The sequence below is a fragment of the Mirounga leonina genome, unplaced genomic scaffold (assembly GCF_011800145.1).
Source record: "Mirounga leonina isolate KUSES-001 unplaced genomic scaffold, KU_Mleo_1.0 Mir_173, whole genome shotgun sequence".
Classification (NCBI taxonomy): Eukaryota; Metazoa; Chordata; class Mammalia; order Carnivora; family Phocidae; genus Mirounga; species Mirounga leonina.
The window spans coordinates 46,728,569-46,741,710 of record NW_023270447.1 but is presented as its reverse complement, the minus strand read 5'-3'; the positions used below and the strand labels follow the sequence as shown (position 1 = coordinate 46,741,710).

The window sequence follows — 13,142 nt, the reverse complement described above, 5'->3', positions numbered from 1 at the left end:
CTTTGTTGATACAAGTGGCAATCTAGCCCCAGTCATATCTCCCCCTGAGCTCTATCTTCAGAACTGGTGATTCAGTCTGTTGTATGGCTTGGAAAAACAGAGCCACCACAGGCCTGGGATGTACTGAAGGCTGCAGCCGGGAATAGTTGGGTAATTTATCCCCACTCTCGGGCTCTAATTATTCTGTTATTCGCCAGCTTGTTCGATTGAGACTCTCCAGGTTCTGCCTTACCCAAGCAGAGAACAAAAGGCTTCCCTTGAAAGTGGGGGCCTGGCAATGTCAATACAGTGAACTGCATATAAATAATGCAGCAGTGCCGACTTCATTTTTATAAAATCTTGTTGAGAAAGGCATGATAATGATCAGACCTCTGGAACTCAGCAGACGTGTGCTTTTGATGTGTGCCTTGCTCTGGGTAAAAGCAGGAAAGTCAAAAGTTCTTGTTCCTGCTAAGGCTTCTTCATGGTCTCAGGACTGTGATGGGAATCCTGGTGACATTTTCCCTTTGTTTCTCTCAGAGTTGTGGGGCTCCTCCCTGGCTGGAAAAACTCTGATATAAACACAGTGGGTCCACAGGAAATATTTTCTGAATTGATGTTTTTTATTAGGATGATGATGATGGTGATGATAATTCTCAGTTACTACTATTCATCATCAAAAATGGATTTTATTGCCATTTTAATCCTCCCAAGACTAGAGTGGCTTATCTCTCAGATTGCCCTCCCAACTGGCCTTCGGTCTTTTCCTTTTGTCTGCTTAGATTCCCCAAAAATGAGTCTTTGGGCTATAAACCTGGCAGCCAGAGCTCCAGGAGTTGAGTTGGGAGAAGGATCTTCAAGGCTGACTTGCAAAGAGGCATTTCCTTACTTTATCGCTCTGTTCTTGTCACGATGCTCCTACTTGTAGCTGGGCCTTGTTACCCTACTCAGTCTCAGGCGAACCTTTGTTGTCTCTCACGGTGCAGGAGAGGAGTACCCTGGTTGCTCATCGTGAGGGCACATGAGGATCTACTCACTTCCTACAAAGCTTTCAGCCATCTTGCCGTTTTTAGCCCCACCTGTATTCCCACTTTCTGAAGTACCTGGTGCCTTTGCAAGGAAATCACTGTGCTTCTGGACTTTTCACCCCGCTACTTAGGTTTTATATTTTGAAGTCTACCAAGGGCCTTACAACTGATCCATCTGTGTTTTCTGCCTTTCAAATCTCTGCTGCTATCATCTCTCCTATTATCTTTGTCATTGTGGGTTTTTGCCTTTCTTATACTGCCATCTTATTGGAATCTTTAAAGTGAGCAGAGGTGAACGTGTATTGCCAATCCTGCATCTTTAACTGGAAGGCTCTTTTTGTTTTTTGCTTTTTTCGAAAGAAAAGAAGATGTGTTAGAGATTCAGCATGTGTTTGTGTCTGGGGACGTAGGTGACGGGAGGTATGTAAGGTAGACAAAACACGTTTTCAAAAAGCTCTCCTTGTTCCATTAAGGTGGGTGGTTTGTGCAGGGGACGCAGTGTTCTGCAGTTGCTCTTGGTCACTCCAGGAATCAAGAATCTAGCCTTCTCTCTTGTAGAGCTTGCTCAGGGCCTTATAATGGAAACAATTAAAAAAGTGATTAGGAACCTGAAAGTTTCCTCGTATAACTGACATCCTACGGTTCTCATTAATTTACTTAATAAACATGGATTGAGCTTTCAAAACTTTGGGCCAGAGAGGCACTGTGTCTGGTCCTGGGGAATGGCATGACGAATAAGGCAGATACGGACGGTCCCTGCTGTGGGAGGTCATGGCCAGACCAGAGGTGCTGAAATTCCCAAAAGGCTGGATGGAGCATCAGGAAATGAAACAAAGTAACATTCTTTTATTAGAAGGAGGTAGATGCTTTAGTACCTCCTGACCTTCCCCACTCAAACAGGCTCTTATCTGAAATACTACAAAAAGAGAGCAAGCCCACAGTTCTGGACCCCTCCACCCTGTCAGACCTTTTAATCAACATGGGCCACTGAGACTGATGTATTTTAGGCAAACCTGTGTAAAAAAAAAAAAAAAAACACCAAGGGTGACCTTAGGTGGTCACATCCAGTTAAACTGTCATGAATCCTTGATGTCATGTACAGTCTCGCATTGCTTGTTAGTTCTGAGCTAAAACAAAGAAGAAAGAAATCAAAGTGTAGTTGAGTTCAAGTTGCCATTCTAACAAACTACGATTTCTTCTTGAACCCACAGGTTGTCTTGATGAATTGACCCCTTTATCATTATGCACCTCTTTTTTCCCTGGTAATATTTCTTGTTCTGAAGTTTACTTTCTGATATTCATATAGCCACATGTACTTATTTATTATTAGTATGTGCCTGGTGTATCTTTTTCTCTCCTTTCACTCTTGAACCTATCTTGCATCCGTATATTTAAATAAGTTTCTTACAGATAGCATGGAGTTGGATTTCATTTTTTATTTTTTAATCCATCCTAACAATTTTTGCCTTTTCATTGGAATTTTTAGACTAGGTTTTAATCTGCCATCTTGCCATTTGCCTTTTATTTGTTCTGTGTATTCTATGTAATTTTTTCCCCTTTCTTGCCTTCTTCCAGATTACTGAAATGTTTTTAGTATTCCATTTTATCTCCCAAATTGGTTTATTGATTTTATCTCCTTTTTTTTTTTTTACTGGTTCCTCTAGAATTTATAATACGCATCTTTAAGTTATCACAGTTTACCTTAAAATAATTTTACACCCCATCACATATAATATCTTTCATATCTTTCTATCATTTGTGCTATTATAGTCACGTTTTGTTTGTACATATGTTATAAGCCCTGCAGTACATTGGTTTTCTTTTTTTCCTAAATTATCTTTTAAAGATGAAACTTAAAGTCAATTCTCTTTTTTTTTTTTTTTTAAGATTTTATTTATTTATTTGACAGAGACACAGCGAGAGAGGGAGTACAAGCAGGGGGAGTGGGAGAGGGAGAAGCAGGCTTCCCGCCGAGCAGGGAGCCTGATGCGGGGCTCGATCCCAGGACCTGGAATCATGATCTGAGCCGAAGGCAGACGCTTAACAACTGAGCCACCCAGGCGCCCCTTAAAATCAATTCTCTTTTAAAGAAACTTAAAAATGAAAACCCGCTGCTTGTATCTACCCACATATTTACTGATTCTGATACTTTTTCATTACTTTATATCAATTCATATTTCTATTCAGTGTCCTCTTCCTCCTCCCTAAAGAAATGCCTTTAACATGTCCTGCAATGCAAGTTTCTTGGAAATGAATTCTCCCAGTTTTTATTTGTTTGAAAAAGACTCTATTTCATACTAATTGCTTGAAGATCTTTTTTTCTGAATGTAGAATTCTAGTTTGATTTTTTTCTTTTTAAAACTTTTCAGCACTTTAAAGATGTCACTCCACTTTCTTCTGGGTTGCATTATTTCTGGTAAAAAGTTTGCTTACCTTGTTGGACTGTTCCTCTATTATATGTCTTTCCTTTGACTACTTTTAAGATTGTCAACTTTTTTTTTAATAATAATTTGATTATATAATGTGTCTTGATATGGTTTTCTTTGTGTTTATCTTGCTTTGGTTCCAGTGAGCATGGCTCTGTGGGTTGATAGCTTTTATCAAATTAAAAAAAAATTGGCCATTGTTTCTTCCAGTATTTTTTATTGGATGCTGACTGTTAATTTTATGTTGTCCAGCGTCCGGGTTTTGTTGTCTTTTTTTTTTAATGACCGTTGAGCTACTTTTTCTGGTAGGCTGTTAATGTACTTGGCTTTGTTTTATTTTTTGGAATGTTCATTCAAAACTTTGTTTATTGTAACCTTTACACAGGAAGGTTCAGTTACACTTCTAAGGCATTCTTTGGGGGTCTCCCCGAATGTCCCAAGTGATCAATGAGGACGTTCCACTCTAATTTTAGTCACTGAGATGATTTGCACTCTTAGGTCTTTGTGAGCCCTGAGAATGTCTCAGCTCATAGCCTTCAACCAGACCTCTTGGAGTGTCCATGTCCATATCTGCATCTTTGTAGTTAGATTCCGTGGGACTCCTGTGCAGCTTTTCAAGACCCTCTTTCTGCATAGCTACCTCTTCTTTGCCATCACAGCTTCCAGCCACCTCAAATTCCTTGAATTCTCATTTTTGTCTTCCCAATTTTGTGAACCTGACCTGTTTTCCTTGGCATCCTTCTTTCTGCTTTGTGGTCAGATATGGGCTTCCTGGCAGAAAGCCAGAGTGATGTTAGGGCTCACTGCATTTGATTCCTTCTCTTAGGGATCACAGTTCTGTGCTGCCTGTTGTGTTGTTCAAGGTCTGAGAGCAGTTGTGTCATTTTTTTTTTTTCCTGCTTTTCCAATTTCTTAAGGTGGGGGTGGGGAGGTAAAATCCAGTCTCTTATTAGTCCATCATGGTTAGAAGCAGAAGCTTCTATTGTTGCTACTTCAATAAGAGTTTCTATCTTGATGTGGCCTTTAACTTCATCAAATACTTTTCTTTCTTCAATGTGAGTTGATCATTTTTCTCTCCTTTAATAAAATACTGTGGCAAAAATACATTCATAGATCTTTAATTATTAAAATGTTTTGGAATGTTGTTCATTATGTACTATTTTCCCATTTTTATATAAAATTTGGTCATGCCTTGCTTAGAATTTTTATGCCCCTGATTCAGTAATGTAAGAGTGGCCTCTGATTTTCGTTTCTTATACTGTCTTTGTTTGGTTTTATAATATAGTTATCCTAGCTTCATAAATAACTTTGGGAGCATTTCTTCTTCTTCTAATCTCTGAAATAACGTGGAATGCTTTGTTCCTTGAACATTTGTTACAACTTTCTGGTACAACCATTTGGGCTTGAAATTTTATTTGAAGGATAATTTTTAACTGTTGGTTTATTTTTTTAATGGTAATAAGTTTATTAAGGTTTTTTATGTTTTCTTGAGTCAGTTTGGTAAGTTCTGTCTTTTTAGTCAATTTCCTGTTTCATCTAAATTTTGAAATGTACAAGCATAATGTTATTTACTTAATCTCTTTTTTCTATTAATGTCGGCTTTTTCTGTAGTTATGTCCCCCGTTTTCATTCATGATATTTGTTATTTTTTCCTTCCTCAATTTTACCAGAGGTTTTTTTGTTTGTTTGTATTGTCTTGTCTTTTTTGGCTCTCTTGATTACCTAAATTTTATCTTATTATGTTATATCTTTCATACGCTTTTATCTTTACTACTCCTTTTGATCTTTTTTTTCAATTTAATCTATTTTAGTTTTTTATAATTTCTTAAGTTGTCTGCTTAGGTTATTGATTTTCAGACTTTTATTTCTAATAAAAACTTTTAAACTCAAAATTTCTCTGTAAAATACCATTTTGCCTATTTAGTCTCTGCTTGTATTATAAAATGTTATCTTTCTGTCTCCCCCTATGTGAACATACAGCATTGAATTTATTGATTGTATTTGAGTCCTTTAATTCCTCAATAGTAATATTATTATTATTTTGGTTTACCCATTTCTTAAATTCTGAAAGTACAGTAAAATCTTCAAATAAATTCTCCTTTCAAGTGGCCTTTTTTTTTTTTTTTTAAATTTCTGGGAGCTCTTGTTTTATATATTTCACATTATGTTGTTCATTCATAAAATTCAATGAACAGTAATACTCTTGGATTGAGTATTTTGTCATTATGGAATGCCCCTCTTAGTCTTGGCTAATATTTTCAATCTTGTATTCTACTTTGGTATTTAAATTGTCATATTAAAAAATTGTATTTATTTTTTGTTGGCTTTTTAAAAAGATTTATTTACTTATTTTAGAGGGGGGGATGTGGGGGAAGGGCAGAAGGAGAGAGAATTCCAAGCAGACTCCGTGCTGAGCACAGAGCCCAATGGGGGGCTCAATTTCATGACCCTGAGATCAGAACTTGATCCTAAACCAAGAGTTGGGCACTTACCATCTGCACCACCCAGGTGCACCTCTTTGTTGATCTTTTTATAAAAAACCTTTTTATCACATTAAAAAAATCTAGGTTGTAAACAAGATAGAACTCAATTTTAACCCCAGTGTGATTGCTGTTATCTTTTAACCACTTGTGGAATTCAGCCCATTAACGTTTGTTGTCATAACTGAAATAAGTGACTTTATTCTTTCTATGTATTTTTATTTTCTATTTATATTATGTTTCCCTCTTTTCCTTTTGATTGGTTTAGTTTGGTTTGACTGACTTCTTAACTTTCTCTTTATTCTTTTTTTATTCCTTGTTATTTTGAGAATTCTACTAAGGTTTTTGTTTCTGTTAGAAATTACCTTCTCAGTCCATACACTAAACTTAACATTCTGCCCAAACATACATACGCACACATCTGCATACTTCTCCTGTGTACCCCTTCTTTAGTTTCTGACTCAGGTTTTGCTCACAGTATTTTCACTTCTGGACCATTACTAGATTTTTCCTTCTAAATATAGCAGGGAGGTGTTTCAGGAAAACTTAATATTACAAATCCCTGCTTACATTATTTATCATCATCTATGTAGATTTAAATATATGTGTATGTATATGCACATGTTTGAGCACACATGTACACGTGTACATCATGTACGTGTGCACACGCACACATATGGAGAGAGAGAGTGAACATCAGTGCTCACCGCCGCTGGCTCCTCTAGTCTTTGATTTCCCTTACGTGAATCACTTGTTTTTTTGGTTATGTTCATTCTCAAGTATTGTCCTCAGAGCATGTATATGGGAAGTGTGCTTTTTGAAGCCTCGCATGTTGAAAATGTTTTCTTTTGCCCTGACAGCTGAATAATATTTTGTCTGGGCATAGGATTCTTGGATCATTTTTCTTAATAGTCTGTACATTGTTCCACTGTCTTCTACATTCCAGAGGTGTAGATGAGAATTCCTCAGCTAGTCTGAATCTCTTGCCTTTGCAAGTAACTTATTTCTTTCTGTCTGGAAGCTTGTATAATTTTCTGTTTATGCTTGAAATTCAAGTATTTCCTGGATTCACTTCCTGGACTTAATGAGAGTTTTAATCTGCAAGCTTAAATCTTGCTTCAGCTCAGTATATTTTTAAAAAAATCTAGTACTGTATTCATTTAATTATAGCATCTCTTTCATCTTTTTTTGGATGTGTGTATATTTTTAATTTTTCTTTTTCTCTTAAAAAAAAAAATCCCTTCTGGAATTCCAGTTATTCTCATGTTACATTGCTGGATCTGCTCTCCACGCCTCTTTGTTCTCTCATCATTTCTCTCTTCATGTTTGCTCTGGGAAGTATGATATGTTGTTCACTTGGTCTTCCAGATAATTAATTTGAATTTCAGCAGTGCCAATGATTTTTTAGTTCTGCAGAAACTTTTAAATTGAAAATTGAAAATCAGTGGTTCTCATTCAGAGCCTCCTTCTGAGCTCTCACTGCTTCCCTTAGTGATGCTCAGTTCCTGTGGTTTCACCATCCTCTCTTCAGAGAGACCTGCCTCCTATACATGTTCTCTTGGACCTGCTCTCACACGAACTGGACCCCTAACTTAGATATTATTTTGGTTCTCCCTGCTTATTGATCGCTGTTCTTTCGACTTGCACCTAGGATGTTATAGTCTCTTCGGCATTAACAGATCTGAGAGCAGTGAAGGCCTAGCAGTTTCTGCCCTGGCAGTCTGGCTCCAGAGAACAAACAGCCAGTGGCCCCTTCTCCCTGGGGACAGCACTCCTCCCTGGCTGCCCATCTGTGAAACAGCTCAGCCTGCTAGTGTCGCTCCAGTCTTTCGCAGTCCCCTACCTGCAATTGTAATCCTACAAAGTACATCCTCCATCCCCAGTGGGCTGGTAGGTCAGCTTGCCTGATGATGAAGAGTTATTCTGGGAGTTGCAAGCTGCTCACAAACACCTCAGGGAATGACAGAAAACTGGTCTTAATAGAGGCCTCAGGGGGAAGGCAAACCTTTTGTTCTGCTACTGGTACCTTGTCTGTACTCACTAAGATAAAATCCTGTGCTCTCTCTGTCCTGGAGATTTCTGGAGAACCTGTGGCCTCAAGTGTACTCTCTGCATTTTGCCAATTCTGCTGCTTTTACACATTTATATTGCACAGGAGTTGATTTAAAGAGATCCACATGAAATGGACCCTCATAGTGTTTGAGTAATCTTGATGGGGGATGAAGTTGCCCTAGGCATCTGCACCTGTAAATTCCCTGCCTCCTGGGCTCAGTCATTTTCCCTCAAAGCAGGCTCTCTGGCCCCCCATTCTAACTTGCTGTGAGGACTGAGCCATCCCTCTCCTTGCCCTATTGGGGTGGGGGGAATCTACTTGGAATAACTTAGTTGTACTATAAAATGTTGAGTTAACTATTGACCATTACCAACCACAACCAGTGCTCAGTAGTTTAACATAATAATCATGTATTTGGCTCAGGGGTAGCTCATTTAGGCTGTGGTCTGCTGGGTGAGTCTTCTAGTCTTAGCTGAACTCACTGCGTCAGGTCTTGACTGCCTGGGAGGGGATGTGGGATCCAGGTTGGGCTTGGTGGTCATTGCTCTGCTCCACCTATCTCTTCTCCTCCTCCTCCCACCATTGGGCTGGCCCTACCTGATTTTCTCAAGGCTGTACCAGAGGTGCAAGAGAGCAAGCAGAAATGCAGAATGCCTCTTGACGCTTAGACTTGAACCCAGAATGCTGTCCTTCTGCCTTACATTTTTGGCCAAATCCAGTCATGTGACAGAATCCAAAATATAGAGGTAGGAAGGGAGATCATGTCCACAGTTTGGGGGTGGGAGGGGGTAGGGCAGCATGGCAAATTACACGGCAAGAGATGCAGATATGTGGAGGGTCAAAGACTTGGGGCATGAACTCAACCTGCCTCTGCTCTTAAGAACTAGAATGTAGTATTTTCAAGTTAGAATGCTGCCGCAAAAGAGAGAACTGTGAGTTTAGCTTGGAGGTAGTGGGGAGGTGCCATTGCAACCGGACCATCTGGATGACTTGGAGTTTGCCAAGTAGACAAGAATGAGTGGAAGGAACAATAAGCAGTTAAGACAGAAGGAACAGTCAGAACAGAGGCATAGAATTCTGCAAATGAATGGGGCATTTGGAGAATGAAGGGTTGTTCTGTGTAGTTGGATCATTAGAAATAATCTGTCTACACCATCTTCTGTTCCATAGCATTGTTCTTTGCAGTGAGCTCTCAGAGCTTCCAAAAAGTTGGAATTCCAGGCATTGTGCCAGGAGGAATTAGCCTATTTTGTATTCTTCAGGATATGCTATACAGGTGACTACCTTCTTTATGCCTCAAAAAGAAAAAAAAAAATGTATCTAAAGTAAGGTGAAGGATTTAGCACATGTGTATTGCATTTCTATTGGTGCTAACATTCCCTCAGTATATCTGTTTGGCTTAGCTCAGCTCAGTGTGCTCTGCCATCTACATGATCTGAAAAAAAAAAATCAGTAATGATCCATAACATTTGTTTGATTTCAGAAGAAATTTAGGTCTCACAAAATGTCACCTCTGTGGAGCCTCTCTTGCTTGATACTTACTCCCCTTTCCTCCCACCACGTTATATCCGATTCCCCTGCTAAAGGTTTTCACTCGTCTCTCTACCTCCTTTAGAACATTATTGTTAGTATGTGATTTTAGATGCCATTGATCAAGCTATGTCTCCCCTAGTTTAACTGTCAACTTCTATGTGAGCAGAGGACCAAGTCTCTGGCATACCACTGGTTCCCCAGGGCATCACCTGGTGCCAGAATCATAGTAACTGAATACTAAATATTTGAGTGGGTGAGTGAATCAGTGTGAGTGATTGAAGGAGATGCACCTTGACTCTATGAGATAGGTTTATCTTTAAAACTGTGAGCCTCCCATATCATTTACCTGATGAGTGATAAACCACAGGCGAGGTGGACAAACCATATTCATTTGTTAGTGCTGCCGTTTACTCGGTATTCATTGTGGCTGAATGTAGACTCAGTACTGGAGACAGAGCTGAGCAGGGCTGATTTTGCTCTGAAGGAGTAGCTAGAGTTAATGGGAGAGCTAGGGAAGCCAATGGGCAGAGATAGTTACTATGGTCACTGTTAGGACTATGTCCAGATTGAAGCTTAGAGAAGGGGCTTTGGACTCAGCTTGCCCTTCACTGGGGCCTCATGAAAAGGGATGATCTGAGCTGAGTCGAAGGCTAACTAGCAAATACATAACAGTGAGGAACATTCTAGGCAGAATGACGCAAAGATGCACAGGGAAGTGAGAAATCAAGGCCTGCTATGGGAAACTTCAAATAATTCAGTTTTGTGGAATGGAGAAAGCAAGGGTGGGAACAGCAAGATAGTAGTCTGGTGGTCGGCATAGTCATATCACTAAGGGTGTTTTAAGCCCTACTAAGGATTGGATTTTTTTCCTGAAGGCAATGAGGAACAATTGAAAAGTTTTAATCAGGGATTGATAGCATCAGATTTCATTTTCTAAGGTTTGCTATCGATACAAGATAAGCATGGAAAGCAGTAGCACTATTGGGAAGATATGTAAAGGAGTTAATTATACAGCATTTTAAGGGCTGTGGTAGAAGGTATGTTGCATGTTCTAGAAGTTCAGAGGAGGAACATTTAGACCCGGAACTGAAGACTCAGCCTAGGCTGGAGAAGTATTTGAGTTATCCCGGGGGAAGAAGCTGGGAAGAATTTTCCAAACAAATAGGAGTAGGGCAAAGGCACAGAAATGTGCAAGAATTTTTTTTTTCCAGAAAACTGCAAATGATTTCTTTATTGCTGGAGTGTAGAATACTCAGGGTAAATGTATGAGAAATAAAGCTGGAGAGGAAAGTACCTTCCAGCATTCCAGTCTTCCTCCAATTAAGTATTGCTTTAGACTAGAGCGACTGTATATATACCAGGTACTTTTTCAATTTCTTTTTACCTTTTTTATTATAGAGAATTTTGAACATGCACAAAACAGAGTAGATCATGAACACCCATTTACCCATCACTCATCCCCATAACCACCAACCCATGGCCAGGTATGAGTGGAGACTTTGGATCTGAACAGGGATGTGTAATTACTTACTTTGGCTTATTCTACTTCTTTAACACTACTGCAGATATCTGGGTAGGTATTTGGCAAAATATAAAGGAAGCCTGACTCATATTATTGGTTCTACCTTTGTCCCATTTACTTAGGTCTCTCTGCTCCGTGGTGTGCAAATGGACATACTCTGCAGAGAAAGGCTGGGATGACAGTTTCTGGAAGATGATCGGATTGGAAGATTTTGTTGCAGATAATTACAGCAAAATAGGTAAAAAGCAAACAAAATGAAAACATCTGGAGAGTAATTATGTGTATGTATATATAAGGATATTGTCTTTTTGTTTGTTTTTATTTTTTTATGAATTGAAATGCAAGGGGTGCCTGGGTGGCTCAGTGGTTAAGTGAATGACTTTGGCTCAGGTCATGATCTTGGGGTCCTGAGATCAGCCCTGAGTCAGGCTCCCTGCTCCCTCTGCCCTTCCCCCTGCTTGTGCACTCTCTCTCAAATAAATAAGTAAAATATTAAAAAAAAAAAAAAAAAAAAAGAGCGGCACCTGGGTGGCTCAGTCAATTAGGCGTCTGCCTTCGGATCGGGTCTTGAGCTCAGGGTCCTGGGATTGAGCCCTGTGTCCTTCTGGACTCCCTGCTCAGCAGGGAGTCTACTTCTCTTTCAGTCCCTCTCTCTGCTTGTACTCTCTCTGTCTCTCAAACAAATAAAATTAAAAAAAGAAAAAAGAAATGCAGAAACTCTGCCCTGTTTTTCTAAGAGAAATGAGTCCGTTGTGGTGGGTAGACCATGACTAGTAGGCCCTTGTTTTGGGTCTCATACGAACTGAGTAGAGATACAGGCTGTGGAAGTCTGCAATGAAATCTAGAATTGTAGACGTTGAGCTAGATTGAGGGAGACATTCCCATAGAGTAGCTGGGAATAGAATAATCAAGGGGGTGTGTATAGATTGTTTCCAGTCAGTATTAGAAGATGCTTTGTGAATTACGTTCAAGGAACCAGACAAGGCCATGAACAGAAAGAAAAACAATTGAGATAAAAATGAGAAGAAACAGGAGTAAGACAGAAACTACAGGTTGAGCCAGTGGTTCCTGACTAAGGCCATAGAGTCCCAGACTTCCAGTTTTATGTGACCAGGTAATAAAGGTGTGGGTGACTGGTAGGGTTTTACTTGGGGAAAGAATTGAGATGCTAGGTACGTTTATATAACGATAGCTGGCATTTGAAAGTTTAAGGTTTGCATGTTCATTTCACAGGAAGTTGTTTATTTCCTGTAGTGACTACTTGCAGTTGTAGTAAGCTGTCATCAGGTAGGCAATTACCCCTAATTAAATAGAAATCCTTTTGTACTGTTTAGTGTTTAGGCTAAGACGTTGTAACAATAAAAGTGAAAAGGACAGTGGGTTAATAAACAAGATGGAAGGTAATTCCCTTTTTTATGTAATAGAATAGAGGGAAGTGACTATCAGGCCAGCTCTGATATTGTCACAACATGGCCTCCAACCTTGGGTCCAAGTTAGTTACTCCAGTTCTCATCAGTTCCCAGTCAGTGAGTGGGAGGAATGAAAAGGACCAGAGGAATCCATCTGCATTCTTCTGGAGAGACAGGGCTTCCTGTTCATGAGTAGGCATGAGCAGCCACACAAGAAGCCGATGCTAAACCAAAAGCTTCTGGAGGGCAGGGATCAGTGTACCTTACCCTTGAGTATCTCAGCACAGGCGATGTTGATAAATATCTGCTGGCGGAATGTGTGAGACACAGACACAGTTGCTGGAATGGAGACAGATGGCAAGAGTGAAGAGACAACTGTGGCAAAGGGATGTCCTGGGTGTCTTAGTCCACTAACGCTGCTGTAGCAAAACACCATAGACTGAGTGATTTACAACAACGGAAATTTGTTTCTCATAGTTCTGGAGGCGGGGAAGTCCAAGATCAAAGTGCCAACAGGGTGAGTTTAGGTCTGAGGCCTCTTTTCTTGGCTGTTGCAGCTGCCTCTTACCGTGTGCTCCCATGACCTCTTTTTTGTACATGTGCAGAGAGTGAGCACCAGAGAGTGCTCACTAGTGTCGCTTCCTCTAAGGGCACAAATCCTATTGGCTCAGAGCCCCACCCTTTTTCTAAAGATTTATTTATTTATTTTAGA

General features: G+C 39.8%; 1 protein-coding gene across 21 annotated transcripts in view; it reads left to right on the top strand.

The window, feature by feature from the left end:
- FGGY (FGGY carbohydrate kinase domain containing) overlaps positions 1-13,142 on the top strand; it is a 393,096-nt gene that overhangs the window by 131,463 nt on the left and 248,491 nt on the right. For 19 of the 21 annotated variants that reach the window (XM_035018444.1, XM_035018446.1, XM_035018443.1 and 16 more), the window contains one exon: positions 11,144-11,259. The exons of 1 other annotated variant lie outside the window; for it this stretch is intronic. In XM_035018444.1, the coding sequence (XP_034874335.1) occupies positions 11,214-11,259 (46 nt within the window). In that variant the 5' untranslated portion in view covers positions 11,144-11,213. Of the gene's footprint in view, positions 1-10,352; positions 10,861-11,143; positions 11,260-13,142 lie in introns of those variants that run through there. One more of the 21 variants, XM_035018447.1, reaches the window with a different exon arrangement.